General features: G+C 23.1%; 1 protein-coding gene across 2 annotated transcripts in view; it reads left to right on the top strand.

The window, feature by feature from the left end:
- LOC114132595 (G-protein coupled receptor GRL101-like) overlaps positions 1-20,766 on the top strand; it is a 65,143-nt gene that overhangs the window by 3,289 nt on the left and 41,088 nt on the right. Inside the window, exons 2-4 of one of the 2 annotated variants that reach the window (XM_050197616.1) lie at positions 64-233; positions 5,437-5,599; positions 15,337-15,486. In XM_050197616.1, the coding sequence (XP_050053573.1) occupies positions 5,491-5,599; positions 15,337-15,486 (259 nt within the window). In that variant the 5' untranslated portion in view covers positions 64-233; positions 5,437-5,490. The remainder of the gene's footprint in view (positions 1-63; positions 234-5,436; positions 5,600-15,336; positions 15,487-20,766) is intronic. The other variant, XM_027998101.2, reaches the window with a different exon arrangement.

The raw sequence follows: 20,766 nt of genomic DNA on the forward strand, positions 1-20,766 counted from the left end.
CACTAGTTTAATAGTTATAGGATAAATGATAATATTATTTATTTAATAAAAATATTTTTCTAGCAAATATGTAGAAAATATAAGATGCATTTGTTTGTGGGAATGAAGAATATAGAATACAGAATATGTGCTGTTCTTTCTTTGTCATTGTCCCCACCAATCTGGATATTACTCACTATCATTGAACAACTAATGTTGTCGAAGATTGGCACTTAAAACTTTTAAAAATAATAGTTAGTATTTTAGTAGTTACTTAGTTATTATATACATGTATCAGAGCTCTTTTCAAAATTTGCAAATGGAGCGAGATAATTTGGAAAAGTTTAACTCAGTGACAATTCAATATGTGCACGCAAACAAAATTATAAGTTACCAAATGAAAAAAAAAATATTAAAAGTTAATTAAGCTTAAGAATAAATTTAAAATAAATGAAAGTTGTATGGTTTATATATATAAAAAAAAAACACACACACACATATATGTATATATATAAATAATCATGTGTTGAATACATTTGTTTTCATAAATATTTTTGTGGTGTAGGGTATATTGTATTTTTTATTTTTTTTTTGAGGTTTACAATCCTTTAAGGTTTTTTCTGCTTTTACAAGTTTTCTGTAAACTCCCCGATTGTTGGCATCTTCAATTCTTGCATTTCTATGTTTTCCAAATCTTTGTATTTTGTATAACAAGTATAAATATTTTAAGTTAATAAGTATATTTAATAATTAAAAATTAGTTAATCTAGCTGTTTATTTTTGCATTAAAATTTTACTTAAATATTCGAAAAATTTTTGAAATATCTTCACACTAGTTAACTTTTAAATAAATTATCATAAGTTTTTAAATTAATAATATAATTTTATTTAGACTAATATGGGATGTATTCGATTATTCCGGACTTTAGAAGTGTTCAATATAATTTAATATATTATTAATTACTAAAGGACTTTGCGGCTATCGTAGTTAAAACTTACTAGGTAGATACTCTAATTTAAATAGTATGTCGCGAATTTACAACGTCTATCACAATTATTTTCATTCTGAAATATTCATTTTCCATACAATGTATGAGGGAGTTGCTAAATCACATTTTTTATTTTCATCCTTTAATTGTAATAAATGAGGTTAAAAAATTTAAAAATCTTAAGCTAAAATGTTTAAGTGAAAAATAAAACATTTTTCATTATCACAGAATATATTTTATAACTTATCCACTTGATGAGTATATGTAAAGCAGTTATCTTTGGTTCTGTACATTTACTATATCCATATGTTCACTAGCTACTTATTATGTTCATTTATGAATTGGAGCCAACACAATATGTGATAGCCGATGGCTAAATGTACACGAAGTTGTCCATAAAATGTTTTTTAGGATCTTTGGATCTATAGTAGTCGCTAGTCATCTTCAATATTTTGTATACACATTACACATTTCAATAATATTGTAATAGACAACAGTGCTAGTAATATTAATAAAATATACTTAATAGTTTATGCATAAACTTAGTATAGTTGAGTCTTACATATTCACTACTCATTTGTCGCCTAATAAAGACGTTGTTGTCACACTCGTGTGTACGTAATTCGAGTGTAAAAACTTATTATGTGAACTAACAGCATTCGGTACATATTTACAATAGAACGACGATTTTGAAGAGAAGTTGATCTATAAAGTGTGATAGGTATATATTTTTTATTTTTTCAACAACATATTTTATAGAATTAAACATTCAAATTATGTTCTAAATATTCAATTATGTTATCAAACAAATAACTAAAATTCATTACGTATAATTAAATTGTTATAAAATAAATATTGGTTTTGCTTAAAAATATTGTTAAAATTTTATACTTCATTCTTTTAGGTACCAATTTGTTTAAATTTGTTTTTTATACGAGTATGACATCGTACATTTATCAAAAATTGTACTTATTCAGTATTATTATTCATTTGCTAAGTATTCATGATTCGTTGAATTTATTACATTTATGTAAATTCGATAAAGTACATTTCATTTCTTTAAAAGAAACAAATTAAATTAGTATTGAATCAAAACAAAAAATGCAAACACGTGGTAAATTTTAGGAATATTTTCAACGGAATGTGTGACATGTGACAGCTTTTGGGTAGTGTGATAGTGAATTAAGGTGATTTTTTTTAGATATTTTTAACTTTTTAAGCAATGGAAATTTAATTTTTTTCCTTTTCGAGTTATAATCAACAAAATACTCATCTATTTGTAATAAAAACCAGATGTAACAAAATTTAAATCGTATTTTTCGTTTGTACATATGGATAGATTAGTATGTATTTAAATTTGATTCTCATAATGTGTTATTATTATTATATCTATCATAGTGTAATAGTATTTAGAATTATTTTTTTAATTGCTGTTTTAACAGTTGTGTTAAATCATTTCTAATGATTTCTACGCTTTAACATAACTTAAAAGTTCATTAAATTTTTTATTAAATATTAACTTAAATATTTTTATTAAAAATTATTCATGGTATTTACTTAACTGGTTACCAAGGATTGAGTTTCAGTTTGTTAAGTTGAATTTCAATGTAAGGACTGAGTACAGTTTAGAATTTGTCTCGCTTTGCTCTATTTATACAGGATAGTCGAAGAATTTGTGGAACCTTATATACTAGTGTATAAACGGTTATTAGTAGGTATAGAAGTGTGTTCTATTTAACGCAAAACACTTATTATTTTAAAAGCTATTAACTTTTTTGAAAAATATTTTTTACATAATTTTATGTTATTAAAAATCATTTAAAATAAAATATATTTTTCATTATTTTTCATAATTATTTAATTCTTTACTTATGTTAATTATGATATTCATTTTTAATTCTTTATTCCAAAGCAGAATATTTTTTTTTAAGTATTTCATATCAAATATAATTTTGGTCGAGTAGCTTATGAAAAATACGCATTCAAAATTTATATGAACGGAGTGGAATGGTATAGACTAGGAGTCTCTAACCTTATTTTATGGCGTGCCAAATCTAAGATACGGTTTTTCATCACGGGCCAATATTTTTTAAAGAATAAGGAGGTAATGATATTGAAGAATAAATCATAGATAAAATTTATTTAGAAAAATGTATATTTATTTATATAATTAAAAATTTGTTTTGTGTAACGAGTAAGTAACTTAATGAGAAGTTTGGAAAACAATGAAAACTAATATATTATTTTCAAAACATAAATTAGCTTGGTGGGTCGATTCAAAAACGTTGGTGAGCTGTAGATTGGAGATTGCTGGTATAGACTATAGCCTAAAGGAGTGTCCGAAATGTTGTTCATTACTTTGCTTATCTACACTTTAAATAATTATACTTAAAGCTAATAATAGAAGGAAATATCTCGAATAATATTCAGCTTAGGAATATAAAATTAAAAATGCATGATGTTTTTTTTATATGAAAAATTAAAAGGTTTAAAAATTTTACGATAAAAAATAGTAAAAACTATATTTTTCCTCAAAATAGCTGTTTTTAACGATTTAAAATTATGTAAAATAAATAGTATCAACAATGTAAGTATATTCTGAAATAATAAGTCTCACGTTAGATGGATATTTAAACTTTAAAGTCTAGCTGGTTTACTAAACTGTTTATAGACCTTTTTGAAAAATTATGAGATTTATGTGAAGAATTTATAAGCATAGAAACAAGTTTAATATGAATATTAAATATTGAGTAAATAGTGTTTAGCTCAAAATTCCTTTTTAATACTATTGTTGATTAATGCTTTCAAACTTAAATTTCAAACTCGCCTAACTTTTTTATTTTCCCAATATATATATTAATATATATAATATACATCCTTGATCATGAATTAATTTTTTCAATTTTATTCCCATATTTAATTAAATGTAATGTATACCTATATGAGGTATAACATAAATCTATAATATAATATTATAAAAAAATATATATATATTTTATTTTTTATACTATTTCTAAAATATTGTTACTGGATACGGTTTTTATTTTTACTTTTATCAAGTATATAGCTGTATTACCTGACTTTCCGAGTTAAAATTAATCTATTTTTTTTTTATTGGTTTGATGTACAACATGATGTACTTAAACACAAACATCTTGAAGATAATTCAATACGTATGTTTAAAATCCGACGTTAGTTGTTAATCCAATATCGTTAAGATAGGTATTTGTTTTTACATAAATTATATTCGATAATTAAGAAAGCAAATTATGATTTCATAAAACTAATTATTGTAATTGTGTTCATAGATACCTATTTGATTTCAAGATTTGTGATTTTTAAATAACATGTTATATACTACATATTTCTATTCATTAAAATAGTATGTAATATAATCTGTAATAAATGGAAACCATATAAATAAATAAATAGATATAATAATTTTCATGAGTAAAATATAAATATATGTGTGAACCACAGTAAGCAACTTAAATGCATTAAAAAAAAAAAAATAATAAGGCAGGTTACCTTCAGAGTTTCAAGGAAAATATTTATACACTCTTTATTGAAAACGGTTCTATAATTTTTGATTGTATAGAGAACAAACAGAGAAAATCATTTATATAGATAGAAGATTTCTTACATATCGAGATCAACAAAGGACTAATGAGTACAAACGTTGCCCTTGGTAACATACAATTATTTTTTTAAGTCACTGAAATAACTTTATAAGGTATTTTGAAGAATGCATTTGTACAAAATATTACAGTTTTCAAATTATTTGCATTTAATTAATATTGTTTTAATATTACACCTTAGAAATTTTCTTTCAAACTTATAAATACATATTTTATATGTATATAACACACGTTATATACCTATACGATTTCGATATCTAAGAGATTCACTAATTATGAGTTGGAAATTTTAGTAAAATAATTTTAGTATAACCATTAACCACTTATAGGTACGTGTATTATAGACAATATATCGATAATCGTTTGTTTGATCACCTAAATAGTAACTATCTTTACGTTTGTTTATTTGATGATTTCTGGCACAGTTAAAATAAAATATTAAAAATATTATTGTTTTAGTTTGACATAGAATAATCAAATGGATTAAAAAAATAGTCCTAAATCTTATTAAATATGTAAACATATTTACCTATTATACAGTAAAATATACACTTTTTAGTATTTATAGTTTATTCATATATAAAATTTAATATTGTAAGTAGGTCGATTAAAATGATTATATAGACACCTATATATATTTTTTTCATTATATCTACATAAATGATTGTAACACTTCTTAAAATAGTATAATTTGGATAAACTGTTTTATTCATTATTTTTTTATTTCTTATCTCCTTTTTTTTTTACAGTTTTAGTGTACACTTTATACTAATATACTATGTAAAGTAACTAAATTATATATAATAATTTTGAATACTATTTTTTTCTAGAAACTGTATGCAGTCAATGGCAATGAAAATATAAGAAGTATAAAAAGAAAAAAAATGTTATGTTTCAACTTTTCTTTGCTAATACTGCTTCTGTTAATTCAATTTGATGTTGGCGAATCACAAACTGATATGAAAAATAATTCGACAACGGTACCTACTTTATGTAAGTTTATTTATGATATTAATCTCCCACTCAGTCCTAATCTAATGCACATGTCAAAAATCGTATAGTCTTCAAAATTCTCTGTAATTTCCCAAATAGGGTTGTGATCTGCTAGGTGTTCAAAACTAATAATAATAAAAATAAAAGAAACCGATCTGTGTCATTAATATGAGCTTTTCTCAACATTTATCTACTTATTTATACATGTTTTTTGTATATAATATATTTCATTCGTATAAAAATATAAATATTTAAGAAATGATGAAAATAAAAATTAAAAGCATATGGATTGCTTATATAATATAAATAGGTAGGTACATAGATTTTTTGAACCATGTAGAACATGTAGAGTTATGTTTTATATATATTGCTTAAATGCTTGTGCAATGATAATAAGTTTAAAAATATTACTGCATGTCATAACGCTGTGATGCATATTTATTGTTGAGGTCATAAGACATATGATGAAATGTGAGATGACAGCTGAACGGATTTGAATGGTAGGGCACCTGAGGGTACAATAGGACTATGCTAATATTGTAATGATATAAAATTTCCATTTTGGCATTTTAGAAAAATGTTTGATAATTTATTAAGGCACAACATAAATTATGAGACCAATAAAACATTCCACAATGTTATAGTATTTTTAGTTTTCATACAAGGATCAATGTTTTTTGCTAATCTTGTAAAATTATTTTTTTCTAAAATGTATTTGATATCATTTTTAAGTAAAATTTATAATATTTATAATAAATTTTATAGATGCACTAACCTAGTTCTTAAAAATAAATAAATAGATATTAGTTTTTATTTTTGAAAACAGAAATTTTCTTTTAAATATAAAATAATATTATAATAGAATTTTGTTCTAAGAGAGTAAAATTATAAATGAGTATCAGCAGACTGAGCATACCTAAAACTTAGTTTCAGTTTTTATAGATAGGTACCCCCGATTTAAAATTGAAATGCTATTTATTTTAGTTTAAAAAAAATAAAAAAGACGGGAAGTAGGTAACCGCTCTGTTGTATCTACAGTTAAAATACTTAAAAATGGAAAAAACCATATGTTTAAGAATGTCATAAACGTATAGTTCAAAAAGAGTCAAAATAATTTCTGAAAATTGTATCATTATGTGTAGGATATGCTATTATTAACTCTTTAATTAAAATATCAAGTACCTACGATTATTTATTTTTAAACAACACTAAAAAAACAAAATCTCTTCTGTTGAAAATGTAATTGGCGTTAAAGTTCCAGTTTTCCTTATTTATTATTGTTTTTTTTTTGAGAAATTCTTTTTATCACCATTAAGTACTAGCTAGATTCAATTAATTATCAGAAACCATTCTCAAAGTTGAAAATCTGAGTAGTTTTTCTACTAGAAAAATCTCCAATCGTAAAAAACACATATTGTAAAATCAATACTACATCGTTCTGTTCAGAAGCTGTTACATTTATTAACATGAAATATTTATATATGAGTAATTTAACATAAACTATATGTAATATAATATTTAAGTTCAAAAAAAACTTTTTTATTGGTTTTTCAAGAGCAGTTGTCACGAAAGAATTTTTTATAAAAAGATAATTAAAAAACAGGAAAGAAACATGGATTAGATATTATAAATGCATAAATGCATATTCTTTGATTTGTCTCCATTTTTGATACAACAGAGGATAGATTATTTACTAGAAATACTTTATTTTGTTAAGTGGCTATAATATGTTAAGGTGCAAATTGGCAGTTGTTTGTATATTTGTTAGTAGATTTTTGTTGTATTCAGGAATTAGTAAAAATTAGTTGCTTAGAAGTGCAATGAAATAACGAAACGAAATATTGTTTAGTATAAATTCAGTTAAATTGAATTAGGCATTTAATGATTCGTCAGTGAACTATTAATATTGTTAAATTTAGTATATGAGTATTCAGAGTATTGAGTATATTTATTTAAAAAGAAACTGTAAAAATTATTTAATTTTTTTGTACATTTATATAAAGTTTCTGTCATTTAGTTTTTAGTATGTATGTACCTATTCAGAGAACACTTCTGAGCCAACACTTCTGTATAATATCTGAGAGTTGAGTTCATGAGACTCTTGAGAATGTTCAAAGCATTTACCATTGATATTGTGTAAAGGTTGTCCAAACGAGCACAAGGTTTTTCCAAAACGGTTTTTCATCTCATTTCACTGGATTTTGGTGCATTAGCATTGTAGTTGCTTTTATTACTGTACTAGTGAAATCATCCAATTGTTGTGAGTATAGTCTTAATAGATAGTAAGTATAGTGTTCGTGCAAGATAGAGTCTTAACATTTACGTTTGTCAGTAATGGAGTTGACTATAAAAAAACAAACAAATTGTACGATCATTACGTGATATTAGAGTTAACAAACATATTATTTTGAAACAATTGATATATTAAACTATTAAATGATATAACAACATAACGTTGTATAATATCATATAAGTATAAAAATGATTTAATATTTTAATATTACAAATTGATTTATAACTTATAACTTTAAATTTAAAATACATACAAATGTATATTAATTAAGTCACATGTATATATTTTTAGACTTTAAACGGATCAAAAAGTGTGTAATATACATAGATACTTTAGTTGTTCAATTATATGTACATGTGTTAGGTAAGGGTTTATAAGTGTTGGTAGGTTTTATAAACTATATAATGATTGGTATTTAACAATTGTTTTCTAAAAAAGTAGAAAAAACTATTTAGTAATTTTTATTTTATAGCTATTTTAATACTTTAAGATGAAGCTTTAATATTAATATAAAATTTAATGTCTTATAATTGAATTAAAATAACACAAATACAGTATAGTGACCTTTTTAATAAGCAGTTGAAATTGTAACCAAACTTATAAACGAAATAAACGTGATTAATAAAATTAATAATCAAAGATTATAAAATCAGTAATGGAAAATGTTTAAAAAATATAGGAATAAACAAAGGTAACAAACTATATTTCATACGATTTCAAATATTTTAAATGGCGCTGAGGAAAACATCGAAATGGATGAATTATGGGCTGCATACAAACTGAGTCCCAGTAAAACCTTTTATGACGAATTGAGTCCCGGGTTGTTTTAGGGTATATACCAATTGAGTCCAGTGAAATTTTAGGTATAAAACTAATTGAGTCCATGTTTTAATACTAACTGAGTCCTGTCAAATTAAAAAAAAAAATATTTTCCATCCCATTTTTACAGACTTTCAAAAAATTCTACAGGTATGGTTAAAAATGTTTTTTTTTATACATTTTATAGTAACTCGAACTTCTATAAGTCGAATTTTGATAACCCGAAGGAATGCCTTGGCCCCAGTTTTACATTGATGAGTTATCGAAGTTCTCTGTAAATTGAATTTTCGATAACTCGAATTTTTTTTTCGCCCCCACCCGATTCGAGTAATTGAGGTTCCACTATATAAATATATAATAATATAGGAGTAAAATACAGTATGAATAATTTCAAATTTGTGTATAATTTAATAAATGTAAATAATGATAAAATAACATTTTTTATATTGGTAAACATGTATGGGATAAGCATTTTATATATCCAAATCTAGTTATTGTGTTTAATTGCAACAGCTGCATTTGATGCTGTATTTCAATTTCTTATTCTAATTTTCATATACGTTGATTTTATATTTTACTCAAAATAATATTCGGACTCAATTCGTATACTATTCATTTCCAAATCCCGGACTCAATTAGTATATTATTTTTTTTCCTTTCAGGTATAGGGACTCAATTAGTATACACCGAAATTATGAGATTTGAATGCAAGTAAAATTATTGTAAAATCTTAATTAAATACTAATCACGTCATTAGAAATTGAACAAAGTTATTCGTTATATAAGAACCTATTGCCAGATAAGAGATCTTATCTATTTTTTGAAAATATTAAAAATGCTTTTACAGTGGAACCTCAATAAGTCAAAATTCAAGTGAAATGCAATTTTTTCGACTTATCGAGGTTTTAGATTAACTAAAGTTTTCGAGCTATCAAGGTCTTAAAAAAAAATTTCTACTTAAAAAGTTTTTAAAATGTATGCAGGTACGTATTATTAATTGTTATATAGTATATAGGTAATAGGTATGTTACCGGAAAAGATGATAGTCAGTTAACGTCGACAATGACTAGTTACTAGTTAGACAATGCCTGATTTAGTAAGGAATTGTCTTATAAACAGTTCCTATAAATAAAGAAGGCAATGATGCTATATATTGCAATAATATTAAAATATTAAATTTATTTATTATTTATTCAATTCCTAATAAAAGAAGGCATTGATGATAAATGATAACATTAAACATTAAGTTAAAAATCGAATAATGTATTATAATACTTATTATCTATTTAGGATGGTGGTGTCGCATAGCAAATCGAGGGATATTTCCGTTTTGAATGTCCGTGCGAGTGGCAATGCTGGCCCCTAACTCCCTTTGAAAATGTATTTGAAAATCGTATGTTGGCAATATATTTTAAGCTTATGATTCATAGCATTGTCTAATATAAATATATAATACAAAAATGTTGATAAAACTACAAAATATCCATCATTGCTTATCCTTTCCAGTCATTGCCAACAAAGACTAGGATATCACGAAAATTCCTGAATTATCATCTTTTTCGGTGACATATAAATATATATACATATAATTACAGTTTGTATTGTTATTAATATTAATTTAAAATTATTACTAAACAATTATGATAAAAAATGTGAGTAAATAATTAATAATTTTTACATTCAATATGTACACATATAACCAATCGATTGCAACAGGCAATACCGAATTAAATGACAATAAATTGAATGAAAAATATTATAATAAATTCAATAAACGTGATTAAGTTTAATAACCGGAACGCACAAACAGATTACACAAATGGTTTTAAAATTATCCGTCTATATTCAAAATACAGAATGTTCAAGTTATTTATAGGTAGTTTTTCTTTCGATTTATCAAGGTTTTCGACTTATCGAAAGTAATTCTGATTTATGGAAGATAAATATTTGAGAATTATTTAACGATTGTTTGTAAGTATCTTTTTTTGTTATATTTGGTACAAACATTTATTTTAAATGGGGAATGAGATCCCTATTGGCTGTATAATTAGAATTATTAAGTTAATTGTAAATGTATAGATTAAGTAAATAGGCCGTTTATGTTGATACAACGTCGTACAGTTACATAATATTATATAGATTATAGGTATAAATATACTATTATGATAATTTTGAATTAGGTATTTGGTTTTAATTTTTGTTATCTGCTTATTTTGATGGAACTTTTTGTCGATTTCTACTGTAAGATTTCCTTTTTTTGTGTATTTTAGTGCACATTTAGCAATATTTAAGATCATATTATAGCGCATATTTATGCAATTTTAAGTGCTATAAAATCTAAACCCTGTAATATTTGTCTTTAAATTTTTACTTGAAGTTAATAAGTAATAACAAATAATACAATACAATCATAAGCCTATATATTAACTCAAAATGTATAGAATTTGGCTATTTTGTTACCATTATTGGTATTTAATAGTTGGACGACAATTATGAAATTATATATAAAAAAAAGCGGGTAAGTGGATACTGTTCTGTTGTACATTAGGTTACTTGTTGATCACTTTTATATATTATAGGAGTGTTAAATTTGAATCCAATGATAAGTATCGTTGTACACGAAAAACGATTCTGAACGAAGATAATTTGTCAGCCTAGGATATAATTTTCAGTGGTTGATGAAAAAGGTGGTTTATATTTTAATGGCCTGAATACAACACAATTTAAATTCTTTATAATTACTGTAAGCTAAACTTATGGAAAATCTTGTATTAAATTTTCAACTCTTAGCAACTTATACAGCAATTTTTATGAATTATACCTACAAAATAATTTGCAAATATTCATGATTTTGACGAATTTTTGTCAATATTTGAACTTCAAATGTTAATAAAAAAAAATTATGCCTATGTATTCTTTTGTATTAAAATTTCAAGTATTCAAACTCAGCTAAAAAATTTTACCGACACTTTAAAAAAAAAAAAAAATTCAGAAAAATTGAAAATTTTAGTTGTCTATAAATAGCTCAAAAATAGTCAAAATATTTTTAAAACAAAATCATAAAAAGGAAATTCCAATCTAAATAACTGGCGAAATTTTCAAGTATCTACGGCTTATACTTTTTAAAAATGTTCCTTATAATGATGCTTCGAGTTTTCTTTATAGCTACTTGAAGGAAAATTTATGGAAAACTTAGTATTGTATTTTTAATCCTTAGTTATAAACACAAAATTTTTTATGATTTTTCAACTTCAAAATTGTAAATTCTCGTGATTTCGACAGGTTTCGTAAAAATTTGAACTATAAACGCTTATAAAAAAAATTGTAACAAACGATTTTTAATTTTTTTTAGCTACAATAAGAACAACTCATTAGAAACCTTGTATTAAATTTTTAAGTTTTTTTTTGGCCATCCAAAGTTTTTTTATCGACACTTTTTATGTATTCACAGTGATAAGTTTTTGGATTACAACCATATGAAAAAATCGATTTGGTTGAAAACTGGTTTTGAGTAAAAATTCCCGTTTTTCCGTCATTTTTTTTTTTGTTTTTCTCGACTTTTTTGTAAACTGTTGGAAAATGTTTACTTTTTCTATAATGTACCAAGGATATTCATTTTTCAAAAAAAAAGAACACACATCATTGTAAAATCAATACATTCATCACTCTGTTCAGAATCTTAAAAATTAGGGGGGGGAGCTATATTTAATTTTATATTTTTAATTTTTTGATTCATAAGTGCTTAAAAGTTAGATTATTATGAAAAGTATGGTTGTACATCGCAATACATGAAAAGTCGTAAATGATAATGATAATAAGATAATATAATTATAAAAAAAGGTGTCAAGTGAGTAACGCTCTGCTGTACGCTTATACAGTAGGTATTGAGTGGAAGTGAGGAACTTTGACATAGAGTAAGTTACTGAATGGATGTATTGAATTTGAATGCATTGAAAAAATTTAACACTAAGTTTTCATTCAAATAGGGAAAACTCGAAGCGTCATTACAGGAAAATATGTTATAAGCGTCTGAGTTTTAAATTTTTACGAAATCACGTAACGATCATTTTTTTTAAAATTTAACTATTATAATGTTTAAATGCAAAGCTTGTGATTCAAATTATAATTTTGTATCTAGTTTAAATAAGTATCTTAAGATAAAAAATAAAAATATGCCTGAAAAAAAAATCTGTCAAAGAGAATATATATCTTAGTAATAATTATGAAGATTCATTTGATTCAAAGGCAAATTTAATTAGACATGTGAGAACTCATTTAAATAATGATTCTTTTTATGTGAGATAAATCAGAAAAATAATTTTAAATAATTTAAATAGAGATTAAAGATAACTGCACCAGGAATAGTACTATTATACCTCTTGTATACTTATGTATACTTAACTGCTATAGTAACTCCATAATTATTTTAAAAATAAAAATCGAAGATCTTCTGACAACCAAAATACCTGCGAAAGGCAACAACTATTTCGTAAAAAAAACCAAAAGTTTCCGGCGGAAGTGTTCTAGGTTTTAGTATTAGTTTTCTTAATGACATCATTAACATACTTGTTAGGTTAGGCGATCGTTAAAAATTATAAGAATACATGGACACAATTTTTTTTTATTAACGTTTGTTATTCAACTATAGACAAAATTCGTTAAAATCATGAATAGTTCCAAATTATTTTGCAGTTAAAAATGTATAAAAATGAATGTATAAGTATTTAAGGATTGAAAATTTAATACAAGATTTTCTATAAGTTTGGCTTACAATAACTATTAAAGAGGTATATTATTTATGTAATAATCAGCCGTATGCATAGTCAGTTCGTTACGGATAACCTAAAAATGCTTAGGTGTCACCTAGCTACGGGACACTTAACCAGTACTTAGCTAACACTTAATTTTCATATGCATAATTAGAATTTTAGGGTACCGTAACTAAGTAATTGTTTAAAGCCTAATTTTTAAATTGACGTTTTTTTCCATGAATTTATAGATTATTACCTATTGATAATTTAAAAAATGTTATCAAAATATTACTGAATATAAAAAAAAAAAAATTTTTTTTCATATTCACGTCTCATCGTCTCATAGGTTGTTGTTTGTTACTCTTTATCGTTTATTATTAATAGTTTCTTTTATACATTAAAGTTTATTTACTTATATTATACTATGAATAAATTAAAAAGAGAACGTTGTCCAAATTGGGACAATGAAGAAAAAGAAATTTTTTTTCATTGTTTAAATAAATCTAAATCAATCATAGAAGATCCAAGAAAAGATTTTAATACAAATTTAAAAAAACACGAAGCTTTTAAGATGTCTTTTTTAACGCGTTTTTCTATTTTTTCTAGAATATAAAACTAAATAATTTTTAACATTTTACTACATTTAAACTACACAATTCGTTCAGTATACAAAGCATACAAGTAAATATTTTTTCATACAACTATTACCTGCATAACAATTAAGTACATTAAATATCATGTAGTGTCTAATTAAATTAAAGTGAATAATTTACTTTTTAAAAATTCATTTTTTTCATCAATCGCCTTTTGTTCCACTCAGACATCATAAATAAATAAACTTGAAAACGTTTTATTAATATAAGTCATAATTGTTTATTTATTTTCATAATTCATAAGTTGTAACCATTATTTTCATAACATTTAATGAAATAGAATCGAAAGTTGAATATTTGAATAAAAAATTGTATTGAGTTATATAAACTAAACAGCAGTTTATAAAAAATATTTATTTATTTATATAAATGTCAACCGTGTTATTCATTTTATTATTATAATTTTTATAGGTTGATATTCAAATGTGTATCATAATTGAGTCAATATTTTTAATATAAATTTAAATTTTATAATAAAACTAGGTTAATTTTATTGTTTCAATCAAATATTTATGTAAGAATATAATATAACCTATTGAATACTCTTACGATAGAAACTGAACGATTTGTGAACAATTATTTGTTAATAAATTTAGTATAAGTATTGTTGGAAAATTTAATTTTTGTTTTGAACTAACTATATAAATAATTTTAAATATGATAACGTATAAGTGTTGTGTTTGATACATATTTTATGCAGATTATAAACTACTTAGTCATAATAATAATAATTTGAAAAATTGAGTTGAGCTTTTATTTGAATTTTTCTATCATAAAAATTAATTTAATTATATTTACACTGTCTTAAACTAAAGAAATATTTATAAATGGATATATAATTATTATCATAATATATTGTATATATTTAATTTAATGTGCTGTCGTAGTTGTTTAAATTTTAAGAGCCTACATAAACACATTTTATTTTCTTCGTTTGTTTATCCATTAAATATTTTCTTTAAGTTATTTCAATTAACTCAAGGTCATTAAATACACAGGTATACATACTTATTTATTTGTTTAATAGTTTAATAAATAAACAGTTTATGAAATACTATGTTAAAATAATATTAACAATACAATTTTTTTAAATAATCATTGCAAGTCAGTTATAAAAAAAAATATTTCTATTATAAAATTGTATAATATATTGAGTATTTATTTGAATGGTGTATTTTTAAGTTTCAAATTTTAATTTTTATTGTTTATTTGATATAATAGGTAATCAGTGCTTGGAGTCAGATTCGTGTCAATTAAATTCTACTTCAGACATTTATCATTGTGATGAAACATACTGTATACCAAAATCGTTTGTTTGTAACGGCATACCCGATTGTCTTCGTGGCCAAGATGAAGCTGTATCTGAATGTGGTAATATTTTAAAACTTATTTTAATTTTTAAAATACATTAGGTATTTATGTTTTTTTGTAAGATATAAAGTTTATAAAGATAATTTATTTCAAGTAGATCATTATAAATTATAAATAACTTTATTTTATACATTTTGAAGTACCTATAGCAATAAGCAATTATATGATATTTTAAATTTTTTACTAAAAGTTTTAAATTTGGTACATACTTTTTAACATAAATGTATGATATTAAACAATATATTATATAGATATAAATCTAGGTTAGTTACCATCCGACGATTAATAGTTTTTAGAAACATTGGCAACCAATAATAATATGATATATTATGATGATCATATGGCTTTAAGTTACAGTTTTTATTTAATTCCAGCAAGGCCAATAATTTAAAAGGAATCTAATGATTTTTCGATTATTTATAAATTTGGTTAATGAAAATAGATTATAAAATTTGAATATGTTTTTTTTAGTTTAACGAACAACTTTTTATTATTTATTTAAACTTCTAAACAAATATAGTTAATTATTAAATAAACAAAATAAACAAAATAATTATAGGATATTTTTATATTTTTAAAGTCAAATTTTGATAAGTGAATGTTCAAATTTGTTTTTAAAATCTAAATTGTGTAATTAGAATTGTGTATTTTGTACTTTTGTATCTAAATACGTTAAAATAAGAATGGTTTTAGAATTAAAAAAACAGTTTGGTTCGAATCTTTTTAAGCTTGTTAGGTACTTATTTTGAATGTCTTTTTATGGAGAGCAAAATGTTTTAATGTCCTACTGCCGGGTAGAAATTGACCTATAATCGTGTACAATGTCATTTATATAATATTCTTTATAATTTGTGGAAAAAATAATTTAGAAATTTATGTAAAATGTGAATTATCACTGCAGTTATCTCTTACTTAAAATATTTAAAGAAAATTTTAATAAGTTTAATTAATTTTAATATATAATATTTTTATGCACTATTTTTGAGGGTTTTTTAATTATATTACATTAATATATTATGAAGTTATATAACTTATATATATATTATACATTATACAAAGTAAAACTATTAAATAATAAATTGTAGTTTTAATTGATAAAAATTAAATTTAACTTCAGGTTATGAGATATGCCTACTTAATAATGGTTGTATATGTAGTATTCTAAAGTATGGATTATGGTGAATTGTATTAATAATAACGAAACCTGACTTATCCGTCATAAAACACCATATAGGAGGATGATCAATCAATCGATTCCTTGGAACTAAATTTAAGTAATCAAGCGGGGTCTGTTATAGAATTGTACAGTCTTCTTAATTTTCTTATCCCTTATCTAAAACAACTGAGAAAACTGGTATGTGAAACCAAATATTTCGAAATACTAACATTGAAAAAGTCATCTTCTTCAACTTAAAATGTATTATATTTCTTAAATCAGATACGTTATTCCTCTTTAAACAATTGTCAGTAAATATATTTTGTAGAAAGACTGATTTATAACATTTATTAGGAGTAAAAAATTACCAGTTATTAATATGAACATTTATATCGCTATAACGTAAATGTAATGTTGATCATAATATTAAAATAAAATAATAATAAAAAAAAAATCACCTAGATAATACACATAATTATTAGAAAACTATTGCATTTTGGGATAATTCTCAAAAACTAAACACGTTTGTATTAATATTGTAATTTATGTATCATGTTTAAATAAAAATTCATCGTATACCTCTACCAATAATTGTAATTTATGAAAAACGTATGTAAATTATAGGTTAATCGAGAATAAACAATATATAAATACTATTCGCAAAATAACTTAGATAACATAATGCTAATCTTTCGTTACGGTTATAATATAGGAAATTTGAATGACATTTTGAGAAGAATTAATATATTTTATATTTAAATACAAAATAATAGTGTATTTTAAAAGTGGACTCGTGTTTGTAGCGACCATTTGATTTATTTAATTAATTGATTAATTAGTAAAACGATTTTTATATTAATAATTCCATTATACCTATTCTGATAGGTTTTATTATTATATTAACCTGTTAATATACATTCCATTCTGCAATGGAACTTCTTTTTTCAGGATATGTTTGATTGCTTGATTTTTATTATCACAAAACCGTATGAATAATAATTTTTCATCTTTCATTTAGATATTAGCCATTAAGTATCCACATATTCCATAGGTTAGATGATTTAGTGGTGACTTTGTTTCAAGACTTGCACTGTAAAAAAATGAATACTATAAATTGGAGTTCATTTTTTTACATATTATAATAACATAAAATAAAATATTTAATAATATTAGCTGATTCTGCATGGCATAGCTGTGACATATTAAATGACTATACATTTATCACTTCTTTTTAAACTTGGTTAAATGTAAATTACACAGATTTTTAATAGTTATTTAGGCGTTTAGACCAATAATGAAATACGGGTCTAAAATTATATTAAATCATAACAACAATTTTATTTTCTGTAACTAATGGAAACCCTAAATAAACTATTCGTTTTTATAAATAAAAAAACCCCTGATTAAGTCTCTTTTTAAAATGAGATTTAAAAAAAAATCACTTTGAGGTGCAAATTCTTAGGTATTACTTACATACCAATTTTGGAAAACATTGGTGTAATCGACTATAGGCTATGAATCACTTACATATACATACAAACATTGTCTTCTTTTTATATAGATTAATTAAATGAAAAAAAACATGTAAGAAATTATTAAATAAATATGTGAGTAAACAGTAACACGTCAGAACATTGAAATAACAAAAATTTTTCGTCTAAAAAAAAATTTGTTTGTTTTTTTTTTAAATCGATTTTATATATTTTTTTAAATAGTAAATATTGAAAATGTATAAGCAATATGATGTCAGTTAAAAATAATCATTTTATTATGTAGATTAGGTATAACGTATGGGACATAACGTGATTAGAATTTAATTTTATAAAATTAATAGTAGGGAATACATAATGTCTTGATAACATTTCTATTATTTTTAAAACAGGGAATTTCAATTAATCCTTTTAGGTGTATAATTTTTAAAATACTTCTTGGCTGATTAATGTTTTTTATAAAAAAAAAGTGTGTATGGTAGTTAAATAAGTAATTAATTTTGTATTTTGTTAATGTGCTTATTGAAAATCTTAAATATTAAAGAAAATTTTAAGTACAATGTGTTTTCTTTCACTTATATGTGAAACTGTTAAACCTTAAAATAAAATTTTTGACCACAAAAATATTAACATTTTTATTAAACTAAGCTCTACTTATTCTTTTAAACATACTACTGTGAACATTTGGTTTCTTTTATCAAAAAAAAAAAAAAAATTTAGTTATACACATATTGTTTATATGAGTGACACGTCATATTTTTGTGACTTATAAAAATTGTTTTTTTTTTAAATTTAATTTTTAAAGTGCTTCAATATAATATACATTTTAGTTAAAACAAAGGATACATATATAATATACTTTATTTTATTACATAATATATATATATTGTAAGTTAAAATAAATAATACGTTTATGTAATATGTTTTATATTTAATATTTTAGTATGTGATAAAGTAGGTATTTGAATTTTGAATAACTCAAAAAAAATTTCAATTATAGGCAATGAAATAAAACATATACCTATATTGTGTTAATTTTTTTTCTAATAGTAAATATAAAATAATAAGAATACATTTTATTAAGTATATTATCTTGATTTTGTAATATATCTATATTACATTATTACATATTATCATGTTTGTTTTATATTAAATTTAAATTATTATAATGAAATAGGTATGTGATCAATAATTATAAAAATTAAAATGTTTATTTTTGAAAGTTGTGTAAATAACTTTTTTTAAAGTTATTTTTATTTTTTCGGTTTTATAATGATTTATGTTCATTTAATTCAATAAAGTTATTTTTTTTTTTTAAAATCTCTACAAAAAATTAATTTCCTTATTGTTATTCTTGACTATATTCTGATACTCTGTATTATTATTATTATTTTTTTTTTTAATATTTAGCAAACTTATGTTATACTTTTATTCTTGTTCAGATTTAACAATGTTTTTAAACAGATTATGTGTACTAAAAAAAGCCCACGGTTTGTTTTATTCAAGATTATAGATAGAAAAACAAAGTGTATTATTTCATTATATTAATTTTAAAAGGATCGATAAGTTTCAATAGATTACTAACATCAGCTGTTTAATGTTGTTAATGAATTTCGTTTCAGTTTATTATTATATTTTGTAATTTATACGAAAATAAAATTGTAGTTTGATAAATTATTGAAAGAAATTTTACTAATTCATCACTGCAAACATATTTTCTGTATTATTTCGAAATGATTATCTGTCAATAATTCATTACATGTTATTACTACATTTAAATACTATTGCTGTAATAAATTTCAACCAAAGTAATTGCTTAAAACAATAGTTATAAAATAAGGTTAGGTTAGATCAGGAAACCTAAACTAATCGATAACGATTATAACTTTGAAATGTATCTCGATATTAAATAAGTTGCATTCATTTGTACACTAACAATAATTAAAAACACGCATCTATATTGATATTTATACACACATATATTATAATGGAGAATTATTCATTCTTAAATTTCTCATAAGTTAGATTAGGTTAAAATTATTTTAAGCTAAAAATAGTATTTATTTTAGCTTATTTATAGTTTCCATCAGGCGAAGTGTAATGTTTAAAATAAATATGGTACCTAGTATAAGTCTTATGTTAAATATGAAAAACACTTAGAATGAGATCTATAATATTAGTTAGGTGAATTAGTTGGTATCTAGGGCTGTGTATTTAATGCTATTAAGTTCTTATTTAGTATGAATAGTATGATGTATGTTCCAGTATGTTCAATAATCAATATTATGCACATATTTTATAGACAAATTACTTATTATAAGGACTTTGAAATATTAATTAATTGTACACATAAATATCGTTATATCTAATCGTTAGTCTAAGAATAGTAATTTACATATTATATTTAATTAAATGCATTTATTACCTAATGAATATATTTGACAGAATAAATAACGCGTGCGTGTAGTATATAGGTACTATAAATTGTGTATGTGTTGTAGTTATTGGGTTGAAAAATATGCTTATATAACAGTTGATTAGGTCATTGCTTTAGTTGTGTTATATTTGTGTTTTGATATTAAACTTAAAAGTAGTTTTCAATCATTCCATTTTTAAAACTATTCTTAGTGGAAT

This window comes from Aphis gossypii, chromosome 1, assembly GCF_020184175.1.
Source record: "Aphis gossypii isolate Hap1 chromosome 1, ASM2018417v2, whole genome shotgun sequence".
Lineage (NCBI taxonomy): Eukaryota > Metazoa > Arthropoda > Insecta > Hemiptera > Aphididae > Aphis > Aphis gossypii.